Source organism: Typopeltis vanoorti, chromosome 14, assembly GCF_054136105.1.
Source record: "Typopeltis vanoorti isolate ZY-2024b chromosome 14, IOZ_Tvanoo_1.0, whole genome shotgun sequence".
Lineage (NCBI taxonomy): Eukaryota > Metazoa > Arthropoda > Arachnida > Uropygi > Thelyphonidae > Typopeltis > Typopeltis vanoorti.
In genome coordinates this window covers 78482529-78500558 of record NC_143562.1, presented here as the reverse complement: position 1 = coordinate 78500558, position 18030 = coordinate 78482529, and the positions used below count along the sequence as shown (strand labels likewise).

The following is an 18030-nucleotide window of genomic DNA, read 5'->3' as shown; positions in this document are numbered from 1 at the left end:
AATGGTGGTTATTTTGAGTAAATCTTGTTGATGGTATTGTAATTAACTCTGCCTGTAATGTTTTTTTGTCAATTCATTAAATTTAATAGATACAAAGAAGATTTTCTTTTTCCTTACGAAACTGTCAAATTTATCCCGAACACCCTGTATATATATATATATATATATATTTTTTTTTTTTAAGAATTAAATGACTAGAACCGAGATTTAAGTAAAAAGATTTTAATATTAAAACACTACTAGTTTTGGCTTGTAACAGCCTTCATCTGGTGACATTATAAAAGAAAGAAAAAAGAAAAAACACTAAAACACTGAAGCTTAAATAAACTAAGAACATCATAGAGTCTCTATACATAATTAACATTAAAACGTTGTGGTTGTATTTAAAGCTGTTCTTCCGTTTGTGGTATTGTTGGGAAAGTACGTGCTAGCAGCATCTCGTGAACGCCAGTACATGATTACAGCTGAATGACTATCTGGGAGGTTGTAGCTCAAGTTATTATTTAGATGAACAGGATTGAAGATGATTTCCCTAGATTCTACGATTTTTCTCTCTAGTTCATTATTACAACAGAAGATGTTAGTAGATTTCTCCAACAGCAGACTTTGTGACTTTGGCTTTCATCATTAGGATTAGCCGAGAAAGGGATATGACTTGATAATGCACTGGCTCACTGTCTCTTGTAAGTAATGTCCCTCATGTGTTCTTCCATATGCAATTCAACAGATTTGTCTGTCTGCCCAAAATAAGGAATATCACAATCACACAATATTTTATATACACCAGGGTATTTGAGTTGATGATAAAGTTTTGGGTGGCTTATTAAGAAACGGATTTTTGGAAGTGGAGTGAACAAGGTTCTGATATTGTATTTTCTTAGAACTTTTGCTAATTTATGTGAAACTGTACTTATGTAAGGAATAGAAATATTGCCTTTGAATCTATTTGTTTCTTCTGAATGATGCCTAGGAGGATTAAGAAGGAATTTTTCAATGATTCTCTTGGAATATCAATTAACTTTGAAAGAAGTTTTGAGATGGTTGATTTCTGTAAGAAGTTCATTTGGGTCACCCAGAAGAGAACGGGCTCTATGTCCCAAGGTGGAAATTATTCCAAGCTTATGAGGAGGGAAGTGATGGGACTGACTATGCAGATATCTGTTGGCTTTCTATACATCGATATTTTGAGTTTACCAGAGGAGCGTGTCAGTTTGACGTCAAGAAAAGGCAGGGAATTATCCGTTTCAAGCTCGGCAGTAAACTTAATACTTGGATGTTGGCTATTGAGATGTTTGAGGAAAACCATAAGGGAATCATGTCCATGGCTCCAAATAACGAAGACATCATCTACATAGTGTTTCCAAACTTTAGGTGTTAAAATAAAGGAAGAGATAGCCTTGGTTTCAAAATCCTCTAAGTAAATATTTGTGAGTACAGGGGATAAAGGATTATCCATAGCCAGTCCATGATTTTGTTTGTATATAGTATCTTGAAATTTGAAGTAACCGGACTTGATGCAATGTGTAAGCAAGGCTAACATTTTTTTGGATAACTTGTCTCCTTGAGTAATGTTAGGACTTCATCTGTTGGAACATTAGTGAGCAAAGAAGTTATGTCCAAGCTCACCATGATTTCATCTTCGTTAACTGTTATATCCTTGATGTATGTAACGAATTCTGTAGTGTTCTTGATAAAGGATGGTGACTTGCCTGAAAAACCTTTTAGGTATTTGGCAAGATATTTTGAAAGGTTGTACGTCGGAGAATTGATACCTTCTACAATGGGGCATAGTGGGGTGTTCTCTTTATGGATTTCAGGAACACCATATATGCGATGAATTAACGGATGGAGAGAGCATTATCTAGAGATGGAGAATCTCTAGATAATGTAAGTTGGCATACCTTTAATATAAACTGTGAATCTCAAGTAGCCACAATACAATATAATAACAAAGTAAATCTTATAAGAAAATTTTGATACATTAAAAAGAATACAAAATAATAGGAACTTCTCAAAACCACACATCAATATTGACAAAGTCGTTATCAACAAATCTTCTTATATACTTTCAGATGAAGAAAAAAGCATCCTTAGTAAAGGTCTAAACTTTATTCCTTCCCCAAAATTTATACCAAAGGAGACACTACTTACAAAAATAGAAAAAGCTACTTCATTTCTCCCTCCACAAGATGCAAAACTTCTACTTATTGAATCAATCTTTATTATAAATAATACAAAACCACCTGCTGATAACATTACTTTAACAGAAGGCAAAGCTATTAAAAGTTTAAAAAAACAACAGAGATATAATTATCTTTCCTGCGGATAAAGGCAATGCAACAGTGATCCTCAACTCTGAAGATTACCTGAATAAAATGCTTGAATTACTACAAAATGATACCTACTCAATACTCGAGAAAGATCCAACTCGTGAACTTCAAAATCGTACAAACAACTCATTAAAAATAACCACTGAATTATCCCGTAGCGTTTGCTTATCTCTACGCTCTCGCCATCCGCTAATTCCTCGCATATATGGTGTTCCTGAAATCCATAAAGAGAACACCCCACTACGCCCCATTGTAGAAGGTATCAATTCTCCAACGTACAACCTTTCAAAATATCTTGCCAAATACCTAAAAGGTTTTTCAGGCAAGTCACCATCCTTTATCAAGAACACTACAGAATTCGTTACATACATCAAGGATATAACAGTTAACGAAGATGAAATCATGGCTAGCTTGGACATAACTTCTTTGCTCACTAATGTTCCAACAGATGAAGTCCTAACATTACTCAAGGAGACAAGTTATCCAAAAAAAAATGTTAGCCTTGCTTACACATTGCATCAAGTCCGGTTACTTCCAATTTCAAGATACTATATACAAACAAAATCATGGACTGGCTATGGATAATCCTTTATCCCCTGTACTCACAAATATTTACTTAGAGGATTTTGAAACCAAGGCTATCTCTTCCTTTATTTTAACACCTAAAGTTTGGAAACACTATGTAGATGATGTCTTCGTTATTTGGAGCCATGGACATGATTCCCTTATGGTTTTCCTCAAACATCTCAATAGCCAACATCCAAGTATTAAGTTTACTGCCGAGCTCGAAACGGATAATTCCCTGCCTTTTCTTGACGTCAAACTGACACGCTCCTCTGGTAAACTCAAAATATCGATGTATAGAAAGCCAACAGATATCTGCATAGTCAGTCCCATCACTTCCCTCCTCATAAGCTTGGAATAATTTCCACCTTGGGACATAGAGCCCATTCTCTTCAGGATGAAACAAATGAACTTCTTACAGAAATAAATCATCTCAAAACTTCTTTCAAAGTTAATGGATATTCCAAGAGAATCACTGAAAAATTCCTCCTAGACATCACTCAGAAGAAACAAATAGATTCAAACGCAATATTTCTATTCCTTACATAAGTACAGTTTCACATAAATTAGCAAACGTTCTAAGAAAATACAACATCAGAACCTTGTTCACTCCACTTCCAAAAATCCGTTTCTTAATAAGCCACGCAAAACTTTGTCATCATCAACTCAAATACCCTGGTGTATATAAAATATTGTGTGATTGTGATATTCCTTATTTTGGGCAGACAGACAAATCTGTCGAATTGCATATGGAAGAACACATGAGAGACATTACTTACAAGAGACAGCGAGCCAGTGCATTATCAAGTCATATCCCTTTCTCGGCTAATCCTAATGATGAAAGCCAAAGTCACAAAGTCTGCTGGGAAAAATCTACTAACATCTTCTGTTGTAATGATGAACTAGAGAGAAAAATCGTAGAATCTAGGGAAATCATCTTCAATCCTGTTCATCTAAATAATAACTTAAGCTACAACCTCCCAGATAGTCATTCAGCTGTAATCATGTACTGGTGTTCACGAGATGCTACTAGCACGAACTTTCCCAACAATACCACAAACAAAAGAACAGCTTTAAATACAACCACAACGTTTTAATGTTAATTATGTATAGAGACTCTCTATGATGTTCTTAGTTTATTTAAGCTTCAGTGTTTTAGTGTTTTTTCTTTTTTCTTTCTTTTATAATGTCACTTGATGAAGGCTGTTACAAGTCGAAACTAGTAGTGTTTTAATATTAAAACCTTTTTACTTAAATCTCGGTTCTAGTCATTCAATTCTTTTAAAAAATATGCATGTTAACTGAGTTAATTATCATTCATTCATTCATTCATATATATATATATATCGCCACAAGGCTTGTTTTCCAGTCTGTAAAGTTCAAAGGGTTAGAATGGAAGACATTTAGCCTGCTTGGTTTTTATAAGAAAGGCAGAGTTGTGTTTATCCTTAAACTTTGTGAAATAAAGTGAAAGGCTAATCAACAGAAAAGTCATCGGAACTGTGTAAAGAGCAAACTGGTCAGTTTTGGCCTTTGTTTCTTGCTGTTTCCAAACGTGATAGTCAAAATCTCAGCATTCATGGAGCTGACCATCTTGAAATGAGTGTGTACACACACATATAAATTACTATATATATATATATATATATATATATATTCCTTTTTATATCATTCATATCATAAGGAAATGTCTTTAGTTTTTTGTAAAAATCTAAATCTTTGGACATTTGTGATTTTTGAAAACAAGTACTACAGAAAAAAGGATCCCCACCTATCTAATCCTGTGGCGTTCTCTTTTAAGAGGGTTGCAGCTGATGAACAGTCCACTTCCATGCCTATCTATCTGTTGCTTCTGTAAGACTCTTGCCCGTCCAATCTTTGATGTGTTTCCATTGCAGTCAGGGTCTTTTTCTTCCTCTCCTTCCCTACACCATCCCCTGCAATACTATTCTGGGAGCTCTCCAGAGGAACCCCTCATCAAATGTCCTGCAAATGCTATTTTTCTTCTTTGGATACTAGCCATATAGTCTCTTTCCATCTTGAATCTTTTAAGAACCTCTTCATTGCTAAATCTTTCAGTCCAGCTGATATGATCCATTTTTTTCAAGCACCACATTTCAAATGTATTCAACTGGTCATTCATCTCCTCATTGATAATCCAGGACTCACATCCATACGTCCCCATGCTCCAGATCATTGTCTTGAGGATTCTTTCTTTTAACTGTTTGTTCAAATTTCTGTTTCCTAATGTGTGGTATATTTGGAAAAATGCTGCTTTTGCTTTTTTAATTCTGTTCTCAATTTCATAATTAGATCTATTGGCATTTGTTATCCAACTCCAAAAGTATTCAAAACTTTTTACATTCTCTATTCTTTGTCCATTCAAAGTGATTTCCATCCCATCATTTCCTTTCCTTGAAATCTTCATCACTTTTGCCTTCTGTATGTTTATTTTCATTTTATCTCTCTCATTTCCAAACCTGTTCAGTCTATTCAAAATTCTTTGCAAACATTCCTCTGTTTTGCTCATAAGTACAATATCATCTGCATATCTTATATTATTTATCAGATGTCCATTTATCTGTATTCCATCCTTCAGATCTTCCAAGGCCTTCCTCATCATCCATTCACCATAGACATTAAAAAGGAGTGGGGATATCCCACACTCTTGCCTCACACCCTTTCTTATGGGGAATCCATTCAGCATCCTCTCCTTCAAATCTAACCCTGGCTTCTTGAGTTTTATATATTCTGAACAACAGCCTGATAATTTTTTCATTTATTCCTATTTTATGCAAAATATCAAATAAAACAGAGGATTAACATTATCGAAAGCTTTTTCATAATCCACAAAACATAGATATAAATTTTTATTGCACGCGATCATTCTTTCTCCCAATATTCATAGTGCTGTAATAGTAGTCCTGGTTCCCATTTCTCCTGAAACCAAACTGTGCTTCAATTAATTCTCTATCATATGTTCCATTCTTCTATATATTATGTTGATTAGGACTTTTGCAACATGGCTAATTAAGCTGATAGTTCTGTGCTTATTGCAATCCATTGTTCCTGTAGTCTTGGGGATAGGAATAAAAATAGATCTTACGAAGTCTTTTGGTATTCTATCCTCCTCCAGACGTCTATTAAAGATGATGGATAAAAGTTTTATTCCTTCCTTTCCCAATGCCTTCAGCAGCTCTCCTTGAATATCATCCACTCCTGGAACTTTCCTATCCTTTATTCTTTTAATGGCTGCTTCGGTTTCCTTAATTTCTGGGAAAATATTTAGAAAATATACAGAGATAAATTACCCAAAACATTACTGTCCACTGCCATTTCAAATTTCTTATGGAATGCATGCATTCATTCATTTTTTTTTTTTTTTTAACATGTTGCATTCTAATGTTGCCATCTTATGTATACTTCCTTCTAATTATGGATGAGTTGAGTACTTAGGGGGCTTTCTGAATTTCATAAATCTTTTCTAAAACAACTATAAAAGCAATGGTTTGTGAAAATGAATCTTCACCTTTTTTCTTTATTTATATTGTTTCATTCTTTCTTTCTAAAAGGAAGAGTAGATTCACCTAAATCAGCTTTGAAAGAGAAGAAAAATATTTTATTGTTTTTCATACATATTGTAGCTTCAAATCATGCACACAGCTATCTGGAATTAATTTAGGCAAAGTTTAAAAGTCCTTTATAAGAATTTCATTATCCCAATACAGAAAACAGTTTTTTTTTGTTGTTGTTTTTTAAGCAGATTTAAATATTGCAGGAAATTGAATTACCATGTTATTTAAGTCTAAAAACTCTTCAGATGAGAGAAAACTTGAAACATACAGTACATATTAGATGGGACACAAAAGGAATATGCAATACACTGGGATGTACTTGTCTTATATTTGCTACAAAACTGATCATATGTGATACATAGTTTGAGCCCATTATCTCAAAACAAAAAAAAAAAAAGGTTATGCTCATGTACAAATTCTGATAGAAACAATAAAATGATATAATGCTATTATGTTAGAACTACTGATTTAAGAAGCAATATTTCCACACTTTGAGATTTACCACAAAAACATGATGCTAGTAAATTTACAACCAACTACCCTCCAAGCTCACAACTTTCAACTTCAGTTATAAAAAACATAGTTTTAAATGTGAATATTTTTATTCTGATGATAATCAAATATTTCAAGTAAGTATTTTTTGAACTGTTGTTAGACAGGATAGGATAGCATAGGATCTCAATGCTGGTACATATATCTTTAATAGAGTAAACATGAGCCTTTCCCACCACACCTAATTTAAGGGCTATGCCTTCAAATAAGAGGGGATGAACTAAATTGTTCCTCAATTTAGTTCATGTTGTTTCTGAGTTGTTTCTCACTTTCATCTGAAAGAGTCATTAATCATATTCTCTGTGGTGTTGCTTTAACACCAAATGCTCATTAATTCTGTGTTGGATTATCTAGGTATTTCTACACAACAATGTTTACACTTTCAAAGCCGTTTTATTTTTGTCTTTAGTGTTTGTTAACTTCTTCAGTTATATATCAACAAATATGGCAGGCCATATTTCTGCCCTCCCATCCACTTTTATGACCTAACTGGTTCCTGAAAAATCATCAGGGGAGCTGTCATAAATCGAACCCTAAACTCATACAGTCAGTATTGAGAACTAAGATTATGCTCTCAGAAAACAGGGTTTGAATTATATACCATACCATACCAAAATGGCACTTAAATAATGAAATAATAAACACATTTAAATCATGCAAAAGTGAAAATGTTACAAGATTTACTCTAGTTTTTTTTTTTTTAATACATGTACTTTCATCTGACCTAAGGAGACATAATGAGCCCTGACAATGGCTAATGTGGATCATCAGTTTCAAAATTCTTCAGACAGGGAGTCACTTTTTTTCATTTAAGCCTCTAAGTCTCTGTAAGATAAAGGAGCATATCATTGAATATCATGTAGAAATCACAGAGAAAGTTCTCCAATTTCTTCCTTGCTCTGTCATTTCAATACAATATTCAATGGTAGGCTCCTTTTCATTTGAGTTCAGCAATTCATTCACACTTCTGGTATAACTGATTAGCTATCTCAACCAGTTGCCTTTTACAAAGAAGATTCAAAACCTTTAAAGTATTCAGTTAACTGTGAGTAGAGTTTCTTTCAAATTCCCTTCAGACTGGATTTGACAACCTCATTCTAGGCTTCTTTAATGGTTTTTATAGCACATCCATAATGCTGAAATTTTTCCAGAACTCCTATATTGTTGGACTATCTCATGCATTAAGTATCTTTATATGGACAAAGAAATAGTTTTTTAAATTCAGATATGTATAATATTTTGTGATCTACAGTAGCAAACAAATTAATGCAAACACTCACATTTTAAAAAAAATTTTAATTTTGCAAGAAAATAAGTACAAAAATTAAATTCTAACTGAACCTAATAATTTATATGTAATCTCTGTTCCTAATAAGTTCATTAATTCGCTTAGGCATGGACTCTACCAGCATAGAAAACATTTTTCTTATTTCTGCATCATGAAACCATACTTTTATAATGTATTATATTAAGTTATGCTTTGTATCACAATTTAATTTTCCAAGTCTCTTTTTCACTATGGCCCACAAATTTTCTATTGGGTTATTGGGAGAGTTACCCAGTCACTGAAGCAATTGGATGTTGTGATTTTTGAAGAACTCTTTCACTTTTTTTGAAGTGTGGCATGGAGTGAGATCCTGTTGGAAGATGAGTTCTTTGTCTTTCTGGATCTGTGGGACCACTCTTTTCTACAATATTTTTATGTATTGGTCACTTTTCATCATATTCTCAACAGGCACAAGTGATCCTGAACCATCATGTGTAAAACAACCCCTGAACATCTTTTTAGCTGAGTGTTTAGGAGCTTCTTGAAGGTGGGTGGGAGAAGACTTCTCAGCCACTGATTTGCAAACATAAGGCACTTGCTCTCCTTGGACAAAGAAAGCTCTCATCTGAGAATATGATCTTCTTCCACTTCTCAACAGTCCAATCTTTGTACACTTTTATCCCAGTCTCTAAGTCTACAGCCAACAATCTCGGAATCATTTTGCTTTTCCTAGTAAATGATCTTGAATAAGTGTACTTTTCCTTTTATTATTATTATCATTATTATTATCTGAGACCTCAAGGAGTCATCGAGGGAGGCTATAAATCACCCAAACCAGCTGTCATATCTTCCCATTCACACTAGATGCACTCACTACCTCCTAAAGGCAAACTATTCCATTCACTCACCTCTCTGGAAGAAAAACCTAGCTCTTACCCCTTTGTTGACCGCAAATAAATTTAACTTCCATGGATGCTGCCATGTTCTCTCCCCACTTTCCATATAACAAAAAATTTCATCAGATGATATTCTATAACATCCATTCAAAAGTTTATAAAACTATCGTATCACCCCTCTTTCTACTGTTAACAAGCATCTGCAACCCACATACTCTCAATCTGTCCTCATAATCTAAATCCCATAATCCAGATATAATCTTTGTAACTCTTCTTTATCCCCTTGGAACCCAGGAGACCAAATCTGCACACAATAATCCAGATGTGGATTATTGTGTGCAGAAGTCATTTTGCCTCTTTATAAGGCTTTGGTCTTATCAAAGCCTTATAAAGAGACAAAATGACTTCTTTGTCCTTGCATGTGAAATGTTTTGCTCATATTTTTATTTTCTGTCAGGAAAAAAGTACCTCTCTCTCTCTCTCTCCCTAAACCTCTTTAAAATCACATTAACAGTACCCAAACCAACACCACACTCACTGGCAATTTGTATTTGAGTCATGGATATGTGCTGAGAAAGAGTCCATGTTTTTGAATGCTTTCTTGGAGATATTTTCATTTTATACCCACACAAAACAAATAAAACACTACGAATATCAACTATTGATAAACATTGTAGAGATAATTAAAAAATGCAGCACTCGACGAAAATAGTGAACTGAAACAAAAACCAAACCAAAACCAAAAACTTGATAAAAATTCAGCTTGTTCAGATTAATTTGTTTGCTACCGAAAAACCATGCCAATTTATTAGAAATGATTCATTTTAGTTAAAATGTTTTATCTTAGGTTGTACACTGCAGTTTCAGTCAGTATGCAATCTACTGTTGAAGGATATGCATCTCTATCATTGCGTGGCCTGGAATACAGGGATAATAGAAAATTTACACGTATTAAAAGCAGGAGTCTAAGTCTAGTGTGACATGCCTTCACTGTTTTGTTTTACAACCTATACTTAATAATAAAAAGTAACTTTTATATTCAATTTTTGTACAGATCTAAAAAATCTTGCTTTATATTAAAATATCATTTCAGGAGTTGTCAAAGTAAGAGAAGTTGGCCTACAGCAAAATACAAGAATGGATAAATGGAAGTAGGATACTGTATTTAAGGCAGCATGGTTTTTTGAAGGGTAGGTCATGCCTCAGTAACTTGCTCATGTTTTATAATTCAGTGACAGCTGAGTTGGATAAAGGTAATGGGTTTACAGAAACACTGCTGGACTTTGCAAAAGCCTTCGGCAGGATACCACATGGAATTCTAATCAGTAAACTGCAGCACATGGGGATGGATATAGGGTTGGTGAGGTGGACAGGAGAGTGGTTGATGAAGAGATATCAGAGAGTAATTTATTCAAGTAGAGTCCAAAAAAAGGCCTGCGACTAGTTGTGTGATGCAGGGTTATGTTCTTGGATTGCTACTGTTGTATTTGTAATCCTGAAAGTGAAGAGCAGGAACTGAATCTATTTGAATTGGATTGAGAAGGGAAGTGGGAATAATCACTCTAAGGATAACCATGTTTCACATTTGATTTCAATTGGATGATGTTTGTTACATCTTTCAGTAGTTCAGCAGTTGGTGATTTATTGCTGTTTGGTGCTGGCTATAATAATAATAAAATGTATTTGCATGTTTATTATATATTTATATAACATCATGCAATTTCCATGTCATGTAATGAGCACATGATATTAAATGAATGGACTTAATATACCTTCTTCTTTTCTTGCTTCTTAACAACATCATTATTTAAGAGTGACCCTCCCCTTTTCCCCTCTATATGTCACTCATATCCACCAAAGGATGTAAATATATACTGCATTATTAATACTATTTTTTTGTAGTTTTTTTTAATTTTTTTTTACACAATACAGCACCAACAAAGATTAAATATCTAGACAAATTTTTAGATGGATGATTAGAGAACTGGAAAAAGTAAAAAGCGATTAGAGAAATCATTGGAATGATTTTTTAATTCTCCTCTCTTTTTTTTTTTTTGTTTCTCCTTTTTGCTTATCCTTAATGATTATTAAAAATAAGCAGGTAAGTTATTGTGTAATAATCATCAGTTAGGTAAAATAGATTATAAAAAGAAGGATGTTATATGGTATAGAGTTCATTTAAAAAACATGTTATAGTTATGAATGAAATTCATAACTATATTACTATTTCGAGTGTTCCAGGTTTTAAATGGACACTTTTAAGATGGGTTTTCGATTAACGGTGAATTGATCATTCTCACATAGAAGCCAGATTGGCAAGATTTTGTTTCTTCCATAAACTAGTTTTTTTCTCTCTCATAAAACACACAAACTAGTGGGAAACAAAGAAATAATATAATGGCTTCAAAACATTAGTTCCCTCAGCTGTAATTTTAACCAGCTTAACACAATTCTTATCCCTAATTTGTACAGACTGGCATACGTATTCACACTCAGACTTTTTTTCATTCTCCTTTACCTTTCTTTTATTATTTTATTTCTTCATTTTATTTTTGTCAGCCTGGTTGAACTAGTGGAAAAAATCTCTGATCACCATCCACCATAGTGGTAAACAGTTTGTCTTTTGGCATAAAAATGCCACCTTGCTTATTGGAAGCTGGAACCCATCCAGTAAGCAGGTAACAAATATAAATCTGGATTTCCAGGTTATTTAAATCTTAGCCCATCCATGGCCCTATCTTTTTTTTTTTTTTTTTTTTTTTTTTTTTTTTTTTTTTTTTTGTGAGTGCAATAATAATACTAATTATTATTATTGTTCACCATCATCATCATCAAATTCCTGCCACGTACCCTCAAGGGGGTGTACAGGATATGATAGTACTACATGAAAAATTTACATCATTACTAACTTCCTATCTACAATTTTCCTCCAGATCAGTCTGCTACTCGTCAAGACCCAGGTCTTCCTCTGGGTCGTTTTCCTGACAACCTGGCAGAGAACACTTGTTTTGCTAATCTTTCCTTGCACATTCTGTTTAACTGACCATATCACCTGAGATTAGCTCTGCTAACACATTCCTGGATGCTGACAACATCAAGTTCTTTCCTAATATCCTCGTTTTTAATATGATATTGCCATTGATGCCTACAATCTTTCTCAGGACACTCATATCTGCGATCTCTAGTCTTTGGTCAAGTGTTTTACTTCTGACCCAGCTCTCAGATCCATAAGTTAAAACTGGTTTGAACACCGTCTTGTATATACAGCTAATTTAATGTTCCGACTAATTTCTCTCTTATTCCATATGAATTTATTCAATTGATTTCCTACCATACCAGCTTTGTTGATTCTGTTGTCTATTTCTATATTTAATTTACCATCTTCACTAAAAATCATGCCTAAGTAGCTGAAATGTTCCACAGGTTCTCCGTTCACAACACAGTTGACATTTTCAATGATTCTGCCTATTTTCATTGACTTTGTCTTTTTATTGCTGACCTTCATACCATACAACAGTTATTCAATTTAGTCAGGGAATCTTGCAGACTTGTACAAGATTTATTTAAAAGTATAACATCATCTGCATAAAGCAAAGAGCATACATTAACATCTCCAATTTTGATATCATGTTTAATATCACTTTCCTTCATAATATGATCCATATAGATAATGAATAACAGAGTGGATAATGTACATCCTTGTCTCACACCAGATTTAACATTAAACCATCTTCCTTCAATTCTAATTGCTGACTTACAACTCAAATAAAGACTAAGTATTGCTTGATATAATGCCCCATTGACACCATATAACTGTAGCGTATTGAATAGCTTCTCTCTTGGCACCTTGTCATATGCCTTTTCCAAATCGACAAAACTTAAACACAGATCTTTGTTATATTCCCATGATTTCTCCACTATTTGTCGTAAAGTGAAGATCTGATCCTGACAGCCTCTATTTGACCTGAATCCAGCTTGTTCTTCACCAAGCTTTTTTTCCACAATTCTTCTCAACCGTTTCTCAACTATACTTGAATATATCTTACCAGGAACACTCAGTATCCCTACTGATTATTATTATTGTTCACCATCTGTGGACAGATGGATATACATGATGGATTACAGAGGGATATACCTCTGTACTTCTCACATTCAGTTTTATTTCCCTTTTTATATATGGGTACTATGAGAGCTCTACTCCAATCATCACGAATTCGTCCCTCTGTCCAAGCATTCTGAACTATGCAGTGCAGCCACTGTAAGACTTTTATACCACCACACTTCAGCATTTCTGGTCGAATATCATCTACTCCTGCTGCCTTTCCACATTTCAAGCCTTTGAAAGCTTTTTCTACTTCAAGTATGGATATGTATTCCTGACTGCATGCCTGGTCAGTGTTTTTTTTTATCACTGTGCTGTCATCTCTGCTTGTTTCATTTAGCAATTTTTTGAAATAATTACTTCATACTTCAAGGATATCTTTTTCTCCCATTTTCATGTCACCTTTATCATCTCGAACTCCTTTTACTGCACTCTTTCCTCCATTTCTAAGCTTCAACAACCTCCAGAATATCTTACCACCTTCTTGATATTTATTTTCTATGTTCTTGCCAAAGTCCTCCTATGACTTTTGTTTTTAGCTAGTTTTACACAGTGTTTCGCTTTCTTACATTTGTCTCTGTATTCCATAAGAGCAAAAGCTGACTTATTTGCCAGGAATTTTTGATATGCTTTCTTCTTTTCCTTCACTGCCTCTTTAACTTCCTTAGTCCACTATGGAGTTCTAATTTTTCTATCCTTGAAGACAACTTCACCACATGCCTCTCTAGCTGAATCAATCAGGGTTTTCTTCAGAGTTTGCCACTGAATTTCCAAAGTTTGATTCCTCTTCTCAAACTTTCATTTTTTCTTCAATAATCTTTGTGTATTTTAGTCTACAGTTCACATCTGAGAACTGCTCAACTTTTATTTGCTTTAAAACTTTCTTACATGTTATTCTTTTCAATATGAAATTCAATTTTATCCTGCTCAAGACTAAATAGTGATCACTTCCAATTTCAAATCCTCTGTACACTCCGATGTCCTGCACCAGAGAGAAAACATCACTAACAACAATAACATAGTCAATGAGACTTTTCTTGTTCTTTGCCTCTTCTCTCCATGTGAATTTGTGCACATTTTTATGTTGGAACATGGTGTTAGTAATAACCAGTCCATGTCCTGAGCAGAAATCCAACAGATATTTGCCATTATTATTAGCTTTGCTCTTTTCTCCAAATTTTCCTAAAATATTTTTGTATGTCTGACAATCATTTCCTACTCTGCTATTTAGATCCCCAACAAGGACCAACTTTTAATTTTTCATTGTGTTTTTCATTATTATTGTTTGCTGTTATTAATTCGTAAAAAGGGAGATAAGTCAGCCATTAAACTTCTATCCTATTGCTGTCATATCAGTACTCTTGATAATAATGGAAAAGTCATTAATGGTCAACTACTTGAAGACCCACTGATTAATTAGTAATTACCAATATAGATTCTATTACTTTCCATGGTAGATCTCCTAGCTAACCTCACTCACTTTTGGATACAACCCATGAATGATTGATTTGGTAAAACTCATGTTGAAATTTACAAGGCATTTCATGAAGTCTGGAATTGTAGCTTGCTTATGAAGCTACCATTTTATGTAGCTTGGTGATTGCCACATGCCATATCTGGCATAACTTCAGCCAATTTGGATGAGCTGCATTCCAGAATTACTGCCACCATTGCTGAAGTTATGCCAGATATGCTTTGTCACATGCAATTGGAAATTGATTACAGATGAGACATCTGCAGAATTACTGGGGACAGTCATAACAAACTTTAACTCTTGTGTTGAAACTTGAAGTGTTAAGATACATTTGAGAGTAATAAAAATTGCTTGTTTATTGCTATTATACCCTCTATTATTATTATTCAATGTTTATATCTCCTTTTTAAACACCCTGTATAATATATAAATATGAAGTTGAATTCTTTTTTGAAGTATTTAAACCTATGTTTTTTTTTTTTTTTTAAATAATGAAACCTGTGGTGCGATTATAATTAAAAGAAACACACGTATTAACCAAAGTGAAAATTATTTTCACTGTGGTTAATATGTGGTTAATTGCGGTTAATCAGCAACAATGTTCTTACTATTCCTAAAGTATGGGAAATTGTCATACAAAATTGTTTTTTTTTTTTTTTTTTTTTTTTTTTTTTTTTTTTTTTTTTTACGCACGTTCAATGAGATTCTATTGTAATCAATATTACAATTACAATTAAAAAATTCAGACATAGGATCTATTGGGAAAAGTCTAAACTTTTACATAGATCTTTATATAAAGATGAACGTTTATAAAGTTCTGAAGCTCTACTACACAGACCAAACTTAAACCGCAATGAAGTTCTTACTATTCCTAAAGTATGGGAAATTGTCATACAAAATTGTGTTAAATAATTAATTTTTTTTTTTTTTTAAATTTCTGTAACACGTTATGCACGTTTAATGAGATTCTATTGTAATCATGCACCCTAACTGTATGTTATTCCTATTATTGTTTTAAACTACTGTACTGATGATGTCCTAAGATACTTAGGATGAAATATTTACAATGAAATAATTTTCACTCTGGTTAATACGTGCGTTTCTTTTAATTAAACCTATGTATTTCAAATCAAACATTCTTTTCAATAACATATAAAATATTACAGAAATACTGTACTCTGGGAAAATAGAGTCAGCATGATGCCTGCATTTGCAATTATAAACACACACATATATATATGTATGTAACAAAAATGACATTACACTAACCTAGGAAATGGAGTAAATTCTGCCACTGCAGTTTCTGTAGCTATCGTTAATCCTCTAATGATGAAAATGCTTCCTGTTCCTTTCCATAATGTGGATAGTCCCTGAAATACATTAAAACTAAAAAAACATATATGATTTAAGTACATATAAAAAATCTGACAAACTGTGCAACAGTTTAGATGCATTTCCATCATGTGATGAGTGATGGATATGTACATGAAAAGAAGTGATGATAACCGAAACATGAAATTCTTATGTATATTTTAATGGTTTTAATCCATAATACAAGACTAATAAGGAAATAATTAATATTTGCTGATATTATACCCGGCATCTTCAGAGCAAGAATACCAGTTTGTCACAATATGCAAACAAGTTAACAGTGGGACAAGTTTAAAAATTGTGACAAACAACACAAGGTACTAAAGTCCTTATTAGTGCTATCTATTATTGGCAAATTTGGTAAATGAATACAGTCATACTTGCTGAGGTTTGGATAATGTTTTAAAGCTGCTGCTGATTTCAAAAACAGTCTCTCTGACTTATGACTTCTGTGTAGCACTTTTGTTTTTTTCCATTTGATCCTGTGTGAAGGGATATCCAAAGCATGGTCTGCTAGTCCTGACTTGCATAACGATGGTGCCAAATGTACCATCATGATCCTCACCAAATACAATGAGGATCATGATGGTACAACATGATAGAATTTCATACCAGCTGAGGCATTGCCTGGTTAAACAAGGCCCCCATTATTTTCATCAGAGAACTAGGACAAACAGCAAAAAGTCAACTACTGGAACAAATCCCAGAACATGTCCCAACTCAACGTCAACAGAGTTAAAGATTGGTACTATCGACGTAAGAAGCAACAACAGAAAAGAAATGAAACTAGCAGAAAAAATGGATAAGCACCACATTGACATGACTGAAACAAAGAAGACAAAAACATGCAAGATCTTTCTAAGCAACAAATACAAAATGCTATATTCTGCAATAACAATCAGGTAAAGGAGAGAGTAGCCATAGTATTCAACAATAAATATGAGGATAATCTTGAATGCAGGCAATATCAAGTAGAGTGAAGTAGTCAAATATCAGAATGGGGAAACTAGACAATGAGACTTATTTTTGCTTATAGTCCAACAGAAGGTTCTACCAAGGAAGAAATAGAGGAATTTTTTGAGGCATTATAGAAGGCGGCTGGCTCAATGAAAAAGGAAGAAAGAAATGATTACCAGACACAGAAATGTTTTAGGAAAATTTGGAGAAAAGCACAAAGCTAATAATAATAATGGTAAATCCCTGCTGGATTTGTGTTCAGGTCATGATTTAGTTATTACTAATACTATGTTCCAAGATAAAAATGTGCACAAATTCACATGGTGAGAAGATACAAGAAATATAAGTCTCATTGAACAATGTCATAGTTGATAGTGATGATTTTCCACTGGCTCAGAGGATTTGAAATAGGAAATGATCGCTGTTTAGTTTTGAGTAGGATAAAATTGAATTTCATATTGAAAAGAAAAGTGTCTCAGAAAGTTTTAAAATGAATTAATGTTTAACAGCTTTCAGATGTGAACTGTAGACTAAAATACACAAACGTCAATGAAAAAAAAAAATCAGTTTGAAAACAAGATTCAATGGCAAATCCTGCAGAAAATATTGATTCAGCCAGAGAGGCATGTGGTGAGGTTGTCTATAAGGATAGAAAAATCAGAATTCCATGGCACTGTAAAAGCAAAGCACTGTGTACAACTAGCTAAACAAAAGTCATGGGAAGACTTTGGCAAGAACACAGAAAATAAATATCAGGAAGGTGGCAAAATATTCTGGAGACTATTGGAAAAAAACTTAGAAATGGAGGAAAGGGTAATGTAAAAGGAATCAGAGATGATAAGAGATAGGTAGAGTAATCAGGAATGCTATGGATATGTGGTACTTGCAGAATGATTTGAATAGGCTGAAATTGTGGGCATGGGAAAATGGATGTCAGTAAAT

General features: G+C 33.5%; 1 protein-coding gene across 1 annotated transcript in view; it reads right to left on the bottom strand.

Annotated features, from left to right (window-relative positions):
• LOC150099694 (mitochondrial outer membrane protein SLC25A46-like) overlaps positions 1–18030 on the bottom strand; it is a 153887-nt gene that overhangs the window by 94019 nt on the left and 41838 nt on the right. Inside the window, exon 5 of the mRNA XM_090403379.1 lies at positions 16030–16130. Coding sequence (XP_090259505.1) covers positions 16030–16130 — 101 coding nt within the window. The remainder of the gene's footprint in view (positions 1–16029; positions 16131–18030) is intronic.